General features: G+C 36.8%; 4 protein-coding genes and 1 long non-coding RNA gene across 12 annotated transcripts; 3 read left to right on the forward strand and 2 right to left on the reverse strand.

The window, feature by feature from the left end:
* The first annotated feature begins 1,766 nt into the window (after window positions 1-1,766).
* Window positions 1,767-6,875, forward strand: LOC107265698. 2 transcript variants are annotated; one of them, XM_015735418.2, is made up of 7 exons: window positions 1,767-1,901; window positions 2,543-2,664; window positions 2,737-2,976; window positions 3,088-3,428; window positions 5,126-5,384; window positions 5,444-6,055; window positions 6,136-6,875. In XM_015735418.2, the coding sequence occupies exons 5-7, from the start codon at window positions 5,127-5,129 to the stop codon at window positions 6,346-6,348; spliced, it is 1,083 nt and encodes a 360-aa protein (XP_015590904.1). In that variant the 5' UTR covers window positions 1,767-1,901; window positions 2,543-2,664; window positions 2,737-2,976; window positions 3,088-3,428; window position 5,126; the 3' UTR covers window positions 6,349-6,875. The 2 variants fall into 2 exon arrangements, with proteins under 2 accessions (XP_015590904.1, XP_015590903.1); XM_015735417.2 differs by having other exon boundaries at window positions 1,793-1,901; window positions 2,580-2,664; window positions 2,737-3,428.
* A 2,046-nt stretch (window positions 6,876-8,921) lies between these two features.
* LOC112494047 lies at window positions 8,922-11,280 on the reverse strand. Its single transcript, XR_003059139.1, has 3 exons — window positions 11,157-11,280; window positions 10,806-10,867; window positions 8,922-9,768 (listed from the first exon to the last, which is right to left on the reverse strand). It is a non-coding gene; the product is annotated as an uncharacterized LOC112494047 (long non-coding RNA).
* Window positions 9,841-14,418, forward strand: LOC107265605. 4 transcript variants are annotated; one of them, XM_015735208.2, is made up of 6 exons: window positions 9,841-10,201; window positions 12,223-12,861; window positions 12,940-13,229; window positions 13,300-13,712; window positions 13,777-13,907; window positions 13,985-14,418. In XM_015735208.2, exons 2-6 carry the CDS (start codon window positions 12,256-12,258, stop codon window positions 14,318-14,320), a joined length of 1,776 nt encoding a protein of 591 aa, XP_015590694.1. In that variant the 5' UTR covers window positions 9,841-10,201; window positions 12,223-12,255; the 3' UTR covers window positions 14,321-14,418. The 4 variants fall into 4 exon arrangements, with proteins under 4 accessions (XP_015590694.1, XP_015590696.1, XP_015590695.1 ...); XM_015735210.2 differs by having other exon boundaries at window positions 9,845-10,201; window positions 12,380-12,861; XM_015735209.2 differs by having other exon boundaries at window positions 9,845-10,201; window positions 12,404-12,861.
* Window positions 14,331-15,180, reverse strand: LOC107265612 (protein BUD31 homolog). The gene is made up of 3 exons (XM_015735227.2): window positions 14,937-15,180; window positions 14,738-14,860; window positions 14,331-14,652 (listed from the first exon to the last, which is right to left on the reverse strand). The coding sequence occupies exons 1-3, from the start codon at window positions 15,028-15,030 to the stop codon at window positions 14,435-14,437; spliced, it is 435 nt and encodes a 144-aa protein (XP_015590713.1). The 5' UTR covers window positions 15,031-15,180; the 3' UTR covers window positions 14,331-14,434.
* An 805-nt stretch (window positions 15,181-15,985) lies between these two features.
* LOC107265613 (leptin receptor overlapping transcript-like 1) lies at window positions 15,986-18,170 on the forward strand. 4 transcript variants are annotated; one of them, XM_015735228.2, is made up of 5 exons: window positions 15,986-16,071; window positions 16,632-16,706; window positions 16,760-16,958; window positions 17,020-17,162; window positions 17,327-18,170. In XM_015735228.2, exons 2-4 carry the CDS (start codon window positions 16,666-16,668, stop codon window positions 17,131-17,133), a joined length of 354 nt encoding a protein of 117 aa, XP_015590714.1. In that variant the 5' UTR covers window positions 15,986-16,071; window positions 16,632-16,665; the 3' UTR covers window positions 17,134-17,162; window positions 17,327-18,170. The 4 variants fall into 4 exon arrangements, with proteins under 4 accessions (XP_015590714.1, XP_015590717.1, XP_024938659.1 ...); XM_015735231.2 differs by having other exon boundaries at window positions 15,990-16,071; window positions 17,020-17,122; XM_025082891.1 differs by lacking the exons at window positions 15,986-16,071; window positions 17,327-18,170 and adding an exon at window positions 16,127-16,353.
* The last annotated feature ends 210 nt before the right edge of the window (window positions 18,171-18,380 follow it).

Raw genomic sequence — 18,380 nt, forward strand, 5'->3', positions numbered from 1 at the left:
TTACTAACACTCATTTACCTTAGAGTCATTATTCCATATGATCTAATACGTATTACTTGGTATATGATATCCCCTAGGGGATTATCTAGTTAGAAGTACAACTGACTTTTTGACAAATCCAATTGATTTAGGAGCAAATATCAATCGTAATTGTGACTTCTTTTCTGCTTGATCGCACAACGAAATTCAAACTGTGGTCTAAATAAGCGTGAATGCGCAATAAAGTCTTCCCATCTAGTGAAATTCTTAGTAAAAAAAAATTGCCTGAGGCATAGATGATTTTGGTAGGGGACTGTACCTAGAACATATAAAAAGCAAAATTGCTATTCTATTCGCATCATTCGATTAGTTCTAACTTGACTCTGTTTTGTAGATCTAGGACGCACAGGGAGGCATCTATGTTTAAGATGGCTACTGAGGATTTTTTATTCGTGTATCATACACCGGTACAAATGTGTCGAAGTTATACGTAAAGAATCTTTTGAATCCTTCGTTGTTTGTAGGAAACTTTTATAACGCAATGAACATCGTTAGTCTCATATGGAAACTGCAAATATGCGGATCCTCAACCATTTTTGGTTTGACCATGAGCTTTCGCGCGATATTACGGTTGCTTACTTGACTCGATATTTTTATATATTTTTTATTCACGATGTCAAAGTTCGGGATCGTTATTATTTAAAATCAAAGTTCACTGTGCTCCGCCGTTCTCATGTATTGTCTTGCATCGAGGAGACGTTCGGTAGACTTGCAGTTGACCTCATTACCTCAATCAGATTCGACAGGTCTGCCATATTGTTTCCATAAAAAATATTATCCGATTGTAATCCTTGTATAATGACAGTATCGCGTCACTTTCTCTCACTTGTTTCTTTTTCTTCTATGAATGCCTTACTAAACTTCTATTATCGCTTATTGATTTTATATAGCGATAAGATATATTAATCCTGCTATCCATTCCCTCGGGCACTGTCTGAATATTGTCAATGCCTCAAGCGTTATTGATATTACGACGGTTACGTCGTGGTTAGGTTATAAATCGCATGACGACAATGCAGCCCAGTTTTGCGTTTTGGATCACAGTGGATCATTGTGGATACACGCACACCTGGTGAAAGTTTTACCACAAACTACGGGCTACGCAGATCCAATGGAATTCTACGCAGCTGTGTCAAAAAATTAAACGATTCTTTGTCTGCAGTTCATCCCTCGTTCATATCATCAGCCATTTTTTATCAGCTTTTTTTAATTTCCGAAATTTCAAAAGTTCCAATACCAGGTACAACTAATTCTTCCAGGCATTATTTCAATTTTTTTAAAAATTGTTTACATTAATTATTCTTACCTTAAGTGTTATTTATATACTAAAGCCTGTATTCAGAACTCGCTTTTAGTGCTAATAGCGCACTTTTAAATTTTTTCTTAGTGACTTTTGACTACAAGTGACTCTGTTAGCGACTTTAAGAGCGAGTTGTGAATACGGGCTAAAATCTCTAACGTCTGAAATTATTTAAGGGTTCGTGGAGGGGTGAAATAGTAAATAAGAGGTAGACAGTCTATCTTGTACTTCACAATCAGTCAGTATATAAATGTTGTAACGATTACTTCATGGCTTAGTCGGTCACAGTCGTGTTACTAACAACTGGCAACTTATTAGACTTTGTCGATATCTGGAATAATTTATCGATTGGAAAAAGGTGCCAGTATTTATATACCGATTGTCGATATTCTCTCTGCAATATCCGTCGTAACGCCTTTCTAGTAGGCGCCACTCGTACGTTGTTTTCCGTGGTTCTCGAATCGCGAAGGAGACGGCGCTCCAAGACACTCTCGATTAACATTGAACGACTACACCGGATTTTCAATTGATGACGATAAACGAGGCCCAGTGAAGCAGCAAGGTGAGAAAAAGTGCGAAATTCCATCAAACTCAGAAATAACACTGAGCGGCGTCACGCTCAGTCAAACTAAGGAAAAGTTTGAAGCGATCGGCGGTACCAGTCGTACCCTGGATCGATAGACCTTCCTCCGTGTTTTCATCTAGTTTTGCATGCACCTTTCTTTTCCTCTTCTACACCTTTCACCATAAATTATGACTCCATGCGTCATTCTTCCTTCCTTCCTATCTTTTTTTACAGTATTTCCATAATCGCTATTACCTATGTCCAATACTTTTTTCATCTGAAAAAGTGTATCTGAACAATCAGAACCGGAAGGCCACGCACGCCATCTTCTTTCTCATCCTTCCGGTATACGTATTGGGTGTTACGAGGGTGACTTGTACAATTATCAATACTTGTTCTCAAACCTGGGTGGGTCATTGGTTGTTTGATTGGACTAGGGCGGCCAATACTTTCTCTCTCTCTGTAGCCAAAGACGGTGAAAGTATTTCTTACACGTCTGCGTTCAAACGGCCGAATGTCTCTACGGATCTTGTACAGAATGACAATGCCGAGTTCTGGGTCAGAGCTTCACTTAATTATATGTCTTCTTCTCGTAACACTCATCTTTTTTCTTTTTTCAAATGGCCATAACCTATAAGCGAAGGACAAACGTTCATCTTCTTATTCGTTCGATAGCAGCGCCACTGCGGAGGAATGCTCAAGTTTAAGTGGCTCTTCTAACGGACAACGTATTCAACTATTTTAATTCTCTTTAAATGAGGTAACTACATTTATGATTAACTAAGAATCAATTAGCTATGCAGATTGTAGTATCATTTATGTTGTATTCCAGATGATATTTAATCAATAGACAAATATTTAATCAGCCAGACCACAAACACCTGGAGTGAAGCAAAAAAAGGCATTTCAGAGGATTTTAATTGTACAATCAAATCAACGATGCTTGACAGAAGTTTCATTGTCTATGGCAAGGACGGAAGACGACCAGGATATTGGGGAGTACAGACAAAAAGGATGAAAGCCTTTCATTGTTATCTGGTATTCTCTGCAGTTCATCGATAACACAGTCACGGTTGTTTGAGGTTTTAGTTTACCTCCTTTCATCCCATCTAATTTTCTGCTTTCTTTAACTGACTTCTTATCTTCTCCTAAATTTCTATTTAACACATTTTTTTTATTTCAGAATTGCCCATCAAGCTGAGAGATATATATCATCATTATTCTTCTTCTTGAACCCTCGAATCTTCCTGTTAATATCTCCATCATTCCAACCAGTTGCAAAGTAGTCCCAATAATCGTATTTTAACCTTTGTCCTCCGTTTGAAGGAATCTCTCCAGAAATCTCCCACCTTGTCTGGGCCAGGAACAGCAGACTTTACTGGTGGAGGGAACTTTCAGTGAGGCACACTATATAAGAGAATGGCAGAGCAGGCTCCCGATAAAGGCCGTGTGTGTTGTCTGGTCGTGGTCTCGTTCGCGCCTTATCTCAATACCGTCCAAGTAAAAGCATTGACCAATTGTCAGGTAAGTGGATCACCTCATGACAATAATACCAATAAGTAAATATATGCAAAATTTTCTTCAGAACATTGAAACCGTATACCAACCATATACAGAGCTACTCCACTCGCTTTCACTGCCCAGTCGAAAACTTCCCAAACAAGAATATTATTGCCAAGATATTTCTGTACCAGTATATCACGTAACTCATTAATGGCGTTGAGTGAACCGGAGCGAAGTGCGTTACATAGTACACCGGCTAGAACGTATCCACGTTATGTATTATAAAGAAAGAGACAGGAGAAAGGACACTATCCCAGTAAACCGGAAGTTCAATGCTCCTGCTGATAATTGACTTTGAGAAATCAATATGGATTTATTGATACCTGGCAATTAAAATGTAATCAATTAAGCTTCATTAAATACTACTTCTACTCTGGATAAACTTTAACTCTGGCAGTTATCCGTATGTGTTACCAATTGTGTCACACAACTGGTTCACTACATGAAAACTTGGCAACAGTATCTGGGCCGGTGTCCACCGGTATCCGGTGCACGCATTTTGTACCACTGGATGTCGACCACTACCCTGTTCAACTTGTCTCCTGGAACAACTATCTCTTTTGCATTACGCAATCGCTTTCTTTGTGCTTACGAGTTATCCCGCACGATCCAGTATTACGTCAAGTGTTGGAATATTATTATAATTAATTTTGACTTGCGACCGGATTTCATAAATTTTAATTAAATTCATCTGAACTCTCATCTCTTATGAAAAGATGCTCTCTGAATCAAAGACTCCGGTTTTTTTGTTCATACGCCAGTGGGTTAACGAAGAAGTTGGATTTCCTTTTATGTATACATACATAAAAAATAGAGAAAATAAATAACGAGAAAGAGAACGCTGTTTTTCCTCTTGTACACGTGAAGGAGTCATGGAAATACAGCGAGCGAGAAAGTAGCGAGAAATTGACTCGAGCGCGGAGGCTAATCGCGAGAGAGAAATCGTGCGTGAATCGATGCATGATATCGAGGAGCAAATATTCTATAAATTCTCCGAAGGACAATGTACATTTAATCATAAGATCAAAAAACGCTTATACCCATATCCGGGGATTCCCCGTACGGAGCAGCCTTGTAGATTTTAAGCTTTAAACAGTAAACGGTTGACCGTCTGATATACATATGTTAAAGCAAATGGCTTTTCCACATATTTACGACCTGTTACTTTCACTTAACTATTAAGACCGAGTAAAACGAGAGCGAACAGAACGGTCTGTCTCCGCCGTCGCGACGCCCTCCTGTCTCGCGTCCCACCCTTATTCATGTTTATTACTTATACTTTTCTCAATGCTTATATTTATCCTGATTCAATTGCCTTAGAGAGACGTGTACGTTACATTGCTTTCTCGAAAATAAAATTTTTTAACGACTCTGTAAAGTCTATTAGATTGACCCAAAACGTCCAGGTACTTTTACGAGGTAGGAAATCAGCTCACTTCCCTAGTTAGTAACTCTCCATCCAACCTAGAAAGTAACACGCTTTCCATAAGAAGACTGGTACACTTACGTTAGAGATGAGGAACGGGACTCCCATCATTACATTTTGTACTTGAAGCATTCATGTAATAGATTACACATTGATTGAATATGTTGGATGGGCCGTTTGTGTACTTGTTTTATGAAATTGAAGTTTAATACAATTTTTATATTTTTACCAGGATGGTTTGCCAGGCGGTAATACTCTTGGCGCTGGTGGCGATGATGATAGCCACGACTATTGCTGCCCAGAATCCATTTGATGCAAGTTCAGTTTATTCTGGAAAGGCAAACATTGGTCCCTTGTTCACTTCAGGACTGAGTGCCACTCAGAATAGTTATCGCGACAACAGCTACGAGGATAATGCAGTGACACCAACGCCATCCGCTCCCAGTGGTGGTGGTAGCACTGGTATTAACTTCAGATCATCTGCAGGACAGGTATGCATTGAACGATGAAAATTGAATTAAATTAGTCAATCGCTACTTGATATTTTTAGGCATACAGAAAAGTAAGTGGTGCCAACCTGGAACCTGCACGTGAATATCAGCATCAGGTACCTGTCAGAGTAACATCTGCTCAGCCTCGTGGACCAGCCATACATCCTACACGTGGTGGAGCGCATCCTCAATTCGTAGCACAAAATGGTGATCCTAGACTCGAAGCTGAGGAACTTGAGGAGGAGAAAGACGAACCTGATCGTCTGGCTATTCTACTTCAGCAGAGCAAATTTGACTGTATTAATAAGCAGACTGGTTATTATGCCGATGAGGAACTTAATTGTGAAGTCTTTCATTACTGCCAGGACAATGCCAAGCATTCTTGGATATGTCCTGAGGGATTCACTTTCCATCAAGTACATTTGATCTGCATGCCACCCAATGGTGACATCACCTGCAAGAAGAGCTCCCAGTATCACTTTGTTAATGAGTATCTCTACAAGCCTCTAAATCTTGCTGAAGCTGAGAACAAGCCTAATGTCACTCTGCGTTATAGCGAGAGATTTTATCCTGCTAATATCTATACGGACGAGCGTGAGTCTGGTGATTATCAGATTACACCCACAGGCAGTTCAGGTGGAGGTCTACCACGTCGTCCACTTCCTCAGCAGGTATCTAATTTTGTATTAGATTTGTGTAATATTCATTAACGTATAATTATGTGTATTAATACCTGAAAAATTTTAAACAGGTATTCCTGGGTCAGCAGCCATCACTAGGTCCTCTTTCCCAAAGGTCCCAACCACAGATTGCACCACAGTTCCGGGTACCGGTGAATCAAGTCTTCCGTAGTCCTGAAGAAGTGAATATTCCCCTTCAGCAAAGACGACCCCAACCTCAGCCACAATCTCAGCCACTTCGAAGGTTCCCCCAGGTGCGACCTGATGATGATGATTATGAATAACCTGAAATTCAAGTTGGTTACATCAATCGCGCAGGATGTCATGACGAATCCTTTTCTTATCATTATCATTTTTAATTCATCTTACTGATTGTTGCCTTCTGTTCTGAGCTCCCACTTTATAGTCTTCTCTTGTTATTTTTTCACTTTCTCGCCTCCTTACCTCGTTACCTCATTACCTCCTTTTCCATTACTTTTCATTACTTCTTTACTTCCTTCCTATCATGTGTTTTACTTCCATACTTCTTTCTTCTTCTTCTTCTTGGGGATAGACATTAAGGTGGGCAAATCTTGTTCTCGTGTGAGCGACAAGTCTTTAATGTATGAATGATCTGTATAATTGTGAGTATTGTAAATCCTTGAATATATGAGTTCTCAGAATGAGTTCTCATACGTGATCGTAAACGAGGAAAGCGAAAGAGAACTGAAGCCACCTTAGACGTTTCCTACTTGGTAACGAAGGTGGCGACGTCCGAGATGGGCGCCAGTGTAAATATATTTACAGAAATTAATAAATATTTGGCCAGAAACTATTGACAATATCACATTTACTTACAATCGCATAAATATGACAATATCCGTAGAATACTTGAATATTTCATTGTATACACATTTTAGTATGTATCTTGAATAGTTTTGATGACTGCCCTATATGTAACTCAGCGGAAGAAAACTCGTATGACAGGTTGAATATCTATGGGCGTAAATAAATTAAGGTTTTAAATAATAATTCATACTTGACGTTCCCCGGGTTGCGGATACTCAGGAGTCTTAAACTTTCTATCCATCAACATATAACGCAACATGATTCCATTTAATAATTCCATTTGGAAACTGGTTTTAAATTAGATGGGCAAAACATTGGGTGGCGACATAATTTTTACGTCTACAATATTATGTATTCCTTCTTCCTATATCCAATCCTGTTTATAAAGCTTGATCTTTTTCTGAAAAAGAAATTCTGTGGAGCTCTTCCACGTGATATAAAGTAAGAGGTAAGAATTTTACTATTCGATAAAAATTTATCAGATCAGCAGCATAGTATATGATATAAATCAGCATAACAAGAAGATATACATTACTTTGGCGTACTAGTTGCATAAGAGCGTCACTAAGGATTCATAGGTAATATAAAATTACGACAAAAGCTGGCTTATTGCATAGTAAGGAAATTCGAGTAGCTCTGGAATTTGAGTTCCAGTTTAACCTTAGAATATCAGGAACTTGATCCTTGACTGGATATAAATCCAACAGGCAAAAAAATATAAAGAGATGCCGCCATGACTGAAATCATATATGCGCACGCAGCTTTCCCCCACTCTACACTGTTACAGGCAGCACGTGTTCGCCAGCTAAACAGCTCACTGTCGCTCACGACACGGTAAGGTACGGGTCGACTGTAGTACGATAGGCGACTGGTGGCAAGTTTCACGCCTGGGTGGTGCAATGGGGTAGTTGGAACAACATTGGAACTTGTGTTCAGTTATGATGATACGTCAAAACCGAACTCTTGTTCCATTAGCCTAATCTGCAAGTTGCTTAACATGAATCTGTTTAAGTTCTCTTTAGTTAACTGAAACCTCTCAAGAGGAATATTATAATTAGATTTGAATTTGTTGATTGCACCACGTTAAGCAACACTACAGCGGGCATCTGTCGTTCCAACTGTTTCATGAAGCCGCTCATTGCGTCGCTTTAGTCCACTCATTGTGTGGATCAGTGTCTCCTCTGACGCTCATCATGACAGTGAGTGATCTAATTCTAAACGGTAATAATAAAAAATTAATAATTCTAGTAGTATCTTGCATCTTAATACCTTGTGGATAATTATTCTATTTTCTTTAAACGTTAACATAAACTTATCACGAGCTCCTTTTATTACCGTCTAGACTTGGACTTTGACTAGACCGACGTAACGAGCAGTGCATCGTTCTTGTTTGAATTTGCCCACTGCGTCGCTATCTGCTGAAGCGCCGTTCCTACTGGAGTTGTGAAGCGACAAGGCGTAACCAGGGGCACAGGAATCGTCGCTCTCATGAAACAATGATTTATGGTCCAGCTCTTTTCATTCTTCCACCCCAACATTGGCACCGGATCCCTCAGGGTGCTGTGCCAGCCGATGAGATACTCTAAGCCTGACTAGAACAATAAGGAGTACCAAGCAGCAATGCATAACCTAAGATCCTGTTTTAACATTGTAATGTTACGTCATTGACTGAACTCCTTCCAGGGTCACCCAAGTCCTCTCACTATACCGTTCACTGTACTGATCTGATTTAAATCCTGACGATACATATGAGAATACCGGAGGATCGTTTAAGTGATAAGCTTGATTTCTACTTCACCTTTGAACATCAAAAGTGTGACACTGAAACTCAAGTATCACTACTATCTCTCCGGCCTAATCACCGTGAACGACACTGAGCTCCACAATGAGTCGAGCAGTACAGTGAACGGCACAGTGAAGAATCTGAGTGTGAAGAAGCCGTATGCCTTGTCTACGTGCTATGTTTAACATGGTACAACAAATTATATTTATTCTTAGATATTTGTATTTCAAAAGAAAACTAAGTTGAATATTATTGATGAATTGAATGGAGAGTAAGCTGTACCACGTTAAGCTTATAGACTTAGCAATAGAAATGAGTTCGGTCAGTGTGATGTAACATCACAATGTACAACTGGAACTCAAGTTCCATTACCACTTTGGTCTCCTCACTGTGCCCCTCAAGCTTAGGGATACTCATCGAACACGACACAGTCCCCTAAGTGACACAAACCGTGCCGTGCCATGAGCGGCAATGAGCCGTGATAGAGCGGGAGGACCTTAGGCATAGCTAGTAAGGAGTGCGGAGTGGGGAGATCTAACTGAGCAGGCGCATGTGTAAAAATTAGACGCAGTCTAAACACTAGAATTGCTTTGTTCGGAAAATTTGTAAGGGAAATGGCATACGAATATACGGTTTAAAATAAATATTCAAAGTTTTATTTGTAGATACATAAGGTGCAATATATACTCGTGAATACATCTTCGAATTTGTTACTAGTACAATTGAGCCGTTCAGTACACACATCGATTAACTCCATAAAACAAAAAGTTGAGAAATGCGATGAAGTAATGTATATTGTAATTACTTATTATTCAATGACCAAAAAAATTTTGCCGTTTAATGGTGCTAATCTTTATTATTCAGGAAAGTTATTATAAATATAAAAAGTTATGACTATACCAAGTGCTTTGACACTTAAATTTAAGATTTTTCAAAAAGTGGAGTTAATCGATGTGTGCACTGAGCGGCTCAATTGTTAATTAGTAATCTAGTTCATAGTCTCATGCTGTGTTGGAGAGATAGCGCCACGTGTGTATTCTAGGAGAGGCTGTTTTTTGAGTAAATCTTCAAATCGCGCCTACTTCAAGTTTTCCTGTAATGATAAAATTAGTATTGCTAATGATTGATTTTAGATATTATTATGCATCTACCAAAAATTGATTAGCAAACACATCGATTAGTCGATTATACAGATCACTGCAATTATCCAAGGACCAGCTGAATCGTCTTTGTGTATATTACAGATTTGACTTCTTTACACTACATTTACTCAATGACTAGACTTGGTATGGCAGCACATGCAAAACACTGGTTCCATTATTTTTGTTTATAAAACCGTCGTATAGACGCCAAGTCATTATGAGCTAAATTTCAAGAAAATTATACACTCACTCGTTCATTCGTCAAATTAACTAGCAGAAAGCACGCGATTATTTATATTCAGACGAATTGCTGTTATTTGGTTATTTTTTTTATTTCTAGCCACACCCGCGCACACTAATTAATACATTTTATACGCATCCCTCGTAAGTACAACACATATTGCACGCGCAATCTCTTAAAGAATTTCTTTGCCGGTCAAATGTTCTTACGGATTTGCTTGAACGCTTATGCTAGCCCTAACAACGAGTTAAGTCTTGTGTAACTTTGTATGCATTGGTTTTTCAATGCATATTCTTTCTATAATGATGGATTACAGCAATTAACACTGAATGCTTTAAATATTTGCGGATGGCATACCTTTTGCCTCAATAAATTAATAATGTACAGTTGAGTTAGTGCATAGCTTGCAAATATTAACTTATAAGATTGAACGATTCAAACTTCTTGTAAGATTTGTTTAGATAATTAGTAAGTTATACTAATGCCTGTATATTCCTGCTAGAATTTCAATGGAATAAACGTTCGTCCAATCTGTCTCTAGCATATGTTTGAACATAGCTGATCTTCAAATCCTGTGTAAAGATATCCTCATCCTCATCCTCATCCTCATCCTCATCTTCTGACCACTGTTTATATATACTGCGATAAGTTCTGTTATATTGGGTTGTAAAGAACAAGAGTCATGGCGAAAGAGAATTGTAAAGAAACCAATCACTCTTTTGTAAGAGCAGATATGATTGTTCTTACCAAGGATGTCATGGTACCAGTACTAGTTCCATTAGCTGCTGAGAAAATGCTTCCTGTAAGATCTGAAATTAGGAAGAGAACGACCATTATCAAGAGTAAGAAACGTAGAGCATCAGTGAAAGAACGAATTTCTAAATTAAATAGTGGGCAGCACAGTAATGATATCTATGACTTTGATTGTGTTCCATTGTCCCAACAAGTCTCTACATTGAGTTCTAGAAATTCCACAACCATAGAAAAATTCTATAAGCTGAGACGATTGAAAAACACAAGCAAAACCTCGGAGTTGGCTTTCCCATGCACAATTCCAGTGTCACGAGCTCCTTCCTTTATCTCTCAAAGGAATGTTACCTCTAAAACAAGTTTATCTGCCAGTGTAACTAATTTTAAAAAAATCTTCAATCAAAAACTTGAATGTTTATCAAGAGATGAATCTCTTACTATCCAAACTGATGGACTAAAACGGAAATTAAATGACTACAATATTGTCTCAACAGACAGGGAGTCGAACAGTGAACAAAACAAAGATAAAAGCGAAATAAATATTTATACTTACGACAGTATTCATTCACTGAAGAAAAACAATTCTACTGAAGCGAATGAAAAGCCTGGAGGGCCAAGTGAAACTAAATCTAGTAATTGCACTATGGACAAGTATTCTTGGCATGACTTGAAAAACTGGCTACCACCTTCGCAAAAAATCTTTAAAGTAGAAAAAGGAGAACAGACCTTTGATGAATTTAATAATAGAAGGAAACTCAATTGCAAAATAACGTATTCCTGGGAAATTATAGGTGCTAGTACTCAGACTTCGCAGGTACTTGTACAGAACTCATGTCCTAAGTACGATGTCAATGAATATAGGGACCTGGAGACAGTTGTTACCAATGGGAATGAACAAGGAAAAAATCAATGTAGTATTAAATACTCTTGGCAAATTATTGGGGAGGGTATACAAGCATCCTTAGCAGACAGCAACATGGATTACTGGAAAGGCACTATAGTAACTCCAAGAATATCTTGTACCAAGAGACAAACTGACTCTGTTGAAAATGTTTATGAAAAGAACAGAAAAGGAATATTGGAAATTGGTGATAGTAATAATATCAGAAAAAATTTGTTAGATGGAGTGAAATATATATTTTTGAATAATGAGACTACGCAAACTCAGATGGAAAAAGAGACTCAGGCAAATCGTCCAGAATGTCATGGGACGTACTCTTGGCAGAATCTATCAAGGAAGCATTTACAACCTAAAGGATACTTACTGAGAGGTGGATTCAAGGAGACTAGAACATTTAAAGATATTTTTAATAAGGAGACATTAAAAAAGACTACATAAAAAGACTTATCATAAAATCATATTACCTGGAAACCACTATTCTCTTATAGAAAGAGACAAAACTTCCTGTTTCAGAGAATCCTCCCTGCAACCCCAGAATTTTCCAGCATGCAAAGCTATCCTATGCAGCTTGACTCCAACCACAATGAACAAATGCTTTGTACAAATGACAGATCATTGAACTGTCACATCAAACCTGATGATTATGAAGTTTTTATTGCAATGGATAAAGAAGATATCCATTTGCCCTTTGTAGAACTTCACAATGAAGTAACAACCAGTTGCTGGAACCTGACATTCATCTCAATGGACAAACACAAGGAACTGTTATTGGATTCCTACAAGGAAGACGGAATACATCCTGACAATACGTTAGCAGAAAATATTTTAAAAAAACACGTTGCACCATTAAGGCCCAATATAACTGAAATACATGAAATCCCAGCACATTGTGGAGACATAAAAACACGACAAAATGAATTGACGTCACGGCTATCCAATGCTCTGGCAAAATTGAAACAATATAAACAGCGTAAAGATGCAAATTGGTCCTTGGACTATTCTTTACTGGATGTGAAGGACGATTTCTCTGTTAAGGATGCAAAACTACCAAGGCACGTTGAAGAAAATATCAAAGGAATAGTTGACTCAGCTCAGGAGTATATTGGGAAGCTGGAGGAACAACTTCAAGAATTGAACTGTGCTGATCAGCAAGTATGAGATATCATTATACTGTGAATAAAATTCATTTATACTATGATATCGTTCGTGACAGATTCTTAATGATTTCAGATAGAAAGGAGCAGTGAAAAAACATTGAAAGACATAGATGAGACTTATCAAGCTCTAGTGGATGACGTATGTAGAGAAATAAATCTTAAACGGCATTTGCTAAGAATGGAAACGGAGGTATACAAGAATGAAGGTCTAGCACCACTTAAAGCTTGTAGACAAGAAGTTAACGCACAAATACAGAGTACCCATCACCTTATTCATTTAATAGAAACTATGCTTAGTCATCCTCACACTTTTACAAGAGACAGACTAGGAAAGATTGTAGCTGCGAGTAGCAACATGGGAAGGTAAATATAAAAAATATAGCCTCCAACTTCTGCTATTTTTGGATTACTATAGTAAACTTTTTATTAAAAGGATACCAGCTGTTCCACTCCTGGAAGAGCTTCCCTATGTAACGTTCAGTCGGCCCACCAAGTGTACCAGAGATGAGCTCCTGGCAAAGTTCTCTGAGTTGGGCTGTGTCCTTCGCATGGGCCCTGCACAATTATCTGACATCGAAGAAAGACCAGCATCGTTGTTTGTCAAGTGGTTTATTGCAGACCCTGATTACGCCGCCGAGGAGCAGACTTTCATAGTACAAAAAGCGCCTGGAGAAGTGCTCGATCCTGCCTCCAATGCTTTTGAAACTGTCTACGAGGGTTCAGAGAGTTCTTGCTTCATCAGGGACTTGCCTGTAAATGAGCCAGTAACATTAAGGGTTGGAATACAGGTAACAGATACAGCCTGGAGTGTACACCGTATTTCTAAAACAACAATACCTGCTTACAGTAAGTATTTTGAACAGTTTCATAACAGTGATATCACATTTGATTGGGTTTTTCTTTCTTCTAGGTTGGGTTATTGATAACAAAAATTATATGATTACAAACAGTGGAAAGATAGCTGCTAAAATTACAGATCAAATTAATACACTGCTGTCTGATGGACCACAGTTTAATACAGATCACATAATTGAATTTAAAGTATGTAGAATGTTGCGAGTTGTTTGAGTTAATAAAATGATTAATTTTACTTTGAGATTAATAAAATTTGCGTATAGTTTCTAGAAGCATCTCAAGATGGTAACGATAGCGAGGGTGTGGCTCTTGTCTTTGACCCAGAAGGTTGTGAGGATACTTTGAAAAGGCCAGGGGCCTTACTTATCACACCACATGGTAAAATCTTTATCGACGGGGAAGAAAAGTTGATGAAACTACCTAAAATGCGCTTTGGTACACGAATTGCATTTACTGCAGAGCGAAAGGACAAGGATACATTGAGAATTAATATAGAATGTGCAGACAAGGCAGTGACATATGACTGGACCGTACAAACACCATTACATTTTGCCATCCGCTTTACAGAGTACAATAAATGGAATATATTGGTCAAATAAAAACAGACAATCATTAGACAGAACGCATTTATTTACAAAATACATATACATTTATTATTAAAGCTATTTAAACTGATAATAAAAATGAGTGCCTTAAATTAGCAGTGGACTTAATTAACCAGAACATCCTCTGCAACCACAGTGAATACATTCCACTATCCTACCTTCTTCTAACTTTCCCTTTGGTACCCGACAAATACAATTAGTACCAAAATTTGTATCTCTAGTTTGTATACAGCGCAAGCAGCACAAGTTCTCATAACCAACTTTCTTCCACTTTGCTATTAGATTCTGATCAGCTATCTTTTCATTCAAGCAGTAGTCATAAAGTTCTGAAAGCCCGAATAATAATACATTAAAAAATAGAAACAAAACCTCTAAACTTGCATTCAACAAGAAAGAATGATATCCACTTACCACGACTAATAGCTTTTCGCCGGTAGAACAGATCGTATATATATCTGGATTTCTGATGATGAATTTTAAAAATTGGCCAAAGAGATTCCTGTTTCCTTTTGCCTTCGTGTGGTTCAGTTTCAGCTGCAGTAAAGAAATAATTTAACGTCAACCATAACTTAATCCATGTCGATCATAACCTATAAAACGAAATGATTACCTTCACGCATTTTTTGCTCCAATTCCTCGAGCGTAGGTTCTATAAGTTCCCAACCATCTGGAGGTGCCTTCTTGCTTCTTCTTACTTTCGGCATTATGCTTTATTTCCCACACTATTAAGAAAATCAATTACGCACCTTCCCCTGATAGAACCCACAGAAAGCACAATAAACTTATGTACATACACAATCTAAGTAAGCGTCGTTATGATCGAACAAGCGAAGAGTGTGGGAATGTCGAGCGACTTGAAAAGCGGCGACCTATCAGAATCGAGAATCGATTCCTTCAGACACTGAAATCTAAAAAAACTAGTATTAAGTATCAAACGTTTTTACAAGACTATTAAACGACTATCAAACGATTGGAAGTAGAAAAAGTTTGCAATATTGTCTAATTCAATGGAAACACATATCGAGAAAACGATGGTATCGTATCGATTGAAATCTTTGATTCGCATGTTTTTTTTTTCATTTTTCTAGCAAACGGTGGACAATCAAACGTTTTTATTAGTTATTTTGTAACTATCAAACGATTGTGCATCGATTAAACCCCTGAAAAGCTAAATCCAATTAGAAACAAAAAAGAGTCGGCCAATTTCACACCAGCTTTTGATTTTCTGAAAAAACTATTGACTATCAAACCATTAGAATAAGAAAAAGTGAAAAAACTAAAAGTTGGCCGGCCAACTTATACAGGCTCCTTAATTACTAAACTCTATTCAGAGTATTAGTAATAGAGTCTTAACTCTATTCAAATATACAGAGTTTGGTATGGTTAATGATTCATTTTTATAGAATTACTATGAATTACTAGCACTGCTCAGCATTCAGAAATGTTTAGCGATCCTTCAGTAGAATTATATAGAATTATTAAAAACTCCGTGTACAAGATGACAAAAAATGTAAAGATTAATTATCTTTTTCACAAAATTTGACATCATTTTATCTCACTAGAAATATTTTGTTTAAATAGTGATAAAATGCCGTCTACTGTGAAGCGTTGGCATATGTGACTGCAGCAGTTTTATGAAACCTTTGCAGCAAGCTTCGCGTCAGGAGGATTAGTGGCTAAAGTTTCTCATGAAGTTAGAGCTCAAGTATTATTTGTCAATCGATCGACAATGGCTGGTATAAAAGGTTATTTTTTTTTTTTTGATAATTTAGCTATTATATCTTAAGGATGAATGGAAACAAGAGAAACAGGTTACCGTGCTGAATAGGTTGAAAAAAATATGAAGTATAAAGTCATAACCTTGTGCTGTTAGACATTGTTATGCTTCAATTATCTTCATCTTGATTCTCGTATAATTTATTAAGAGTGTAATAAATTTCCTTACGCGAAATTTAGTTTTTTTTTTTTATTTCAAAGAGAATTGTCATTTGCTAACCTGTATTATTGTGGTATTTACATTATGAGAAGTAGGTTGACATATTTTCTGTAAAGTTTTATTATTTTGTCAATATGTACTGTATATAATAATGTTGTCATCATTTTGTCTGTCTTTTATATTCCAGTAAAAATCACTATTATGCAATATATACTATTTTACTGTTGGGTTATATTCTAACTAACTTGTTTTCTGTTCCATGTTATTTCTGTTGATGATTCATGATTTATAGCGTAAGTATATGTATAAAATGTTGTGTGCTACAATATTAGGTTACCACAGAAATTGATTAATTACTCTTGATTTCAGATTAATATCTTTGGCATTTGCGGGGTCCATTGGTATGACATTTGTCATCCTAGGTTGTGCATTGCCTGCATACCAGTAAGTGAAATGATATTTTTTTTTTCTAATATCTAAATTATGAATATTTTCAGTGTATGGTGGCCGTTCTTCGTGGTTCTTTTTTATATACTTGCACCAATCCCTACATTAGTAGCACGGCGTTATACCGATGATTCAGGAAGCAATAGCAATCCCTGCATGGAACTTGCCATTTTTGTTACCATGGGATTTGTAGTATCATCATTTGCCCTGCCTATTGTATTAGCCAGATCACCAGAAGCAGATCCAGTGGTATGTAAAATTATCTACTTATACCTGTATATGTATTAATTATTTATTAAAATAATTCCAGATACAATGGGGTGCATGTCACTTTACGCTAGCGGGAAACGTAATAGTTTACTTGACACTGATTGGATTCTTCATGACTTTTGATCAAGATGATTCTGACTACAGTATGTGGTGATGCAGTTCTAACATTATGCACTTGCTGAGGTAAAGTGGCACACCTGTTATTCGTTATTTCCCATATAGAGGGTGTGCCACAGTTTGCAAACATTCCATAGCACATAATTGCTAATGAGAATCACCTTAATACAATACTATATATGATACCTTGCAATTGAATATCCTAAATAAGATTAAATATACAATTATAGATTTGTAACGAGATCAACCGGAAAGGCTCCATGCAGTGACTGATGGCTACGCTTTAATTCTAAAAGGATTAAACTTATTGTATATTACTTACATGTAAATGATAATATAGATCTTGAGCAACTTAGGTTAAAAATGTGGATACATTAATGTTGGCCATCATTTGAACAAATGAAGTACGTTGATCACGGTATGATTAAAATATGAGTTATCAATTTAGTACAGGTGAAAAGTGAAAAGTACCGTACATCCAATAGCACGAAATGGTTGTAGAATTTGAATTTAACTATTGGCGCAGAAATCTTCATCGTAAGATCGGTATTAATATTTTGCATTTATATAACGCATAAAGACATATACATAAACTTATTCTGCAATAAGTTGTCATTTTGAGTTCAGAAGAAATGACAGTGATACTCGGTGTTTTAAGGAGACAATTTGATACATTTAGAAAGTACATCAGTCGATATGCTGCCAATAAGAAATACTGATTTGCAGGGAGAAGTACCTCCTAAATAAAAGGAAATATAATAATGTCGAGATACTACATTATATAAAATTAATGCAATTACACAGAAAGAAATTTCCAGAGAAGTCTTGTCATTTTTTTTTACTTACCTTTTTTTATAAGAACCAACACTTGATTTTATTGATTGGTTGAAATATGAAATGATCTAAAATGACTCCCTTTCATTGGCAGTGATTATTTACACACTACATTTTGTGATTTGTAATCTATGTACAACGCAAATAATATATAAGGCGAAGCGATTTACTTATATTCGGCTACATATTTGTCATTAATTGATTTCATAATGTTATTTAATAAAAGTATTTTGAGAAAAATGAGATGCATTATAAATTAATAAGGATTATTCGTTTTAACAGTTTTTATATTTGTGATATAAATTCACATCAATATTATGTCTTCAAGAAAAATAAAGTAAATCTACTATTACATATAATGTATAAATTGTATTTAATCTTACATGTGTATATCACATAATAATTCTTTACAATATATAAATATTTCTGTTTTCTTCGTGGTCTCTGCGG

The sequence above is a fragment of the Cephus cinctus genome, unplaced genomic scaffold (assembly GCF_000341935.2).
Source record: "Cephus cinctus unplaced genomic scaffold, Ccin1 Ccin1_scaffold0230, whole genome shotgun sequence".
Taxonomy (NCBI): Eukaryota; Metazoa; Arthropoda; class Insecta; order Hymenoptera; family Cephidae; genus Cephus; species Cephus cinctus.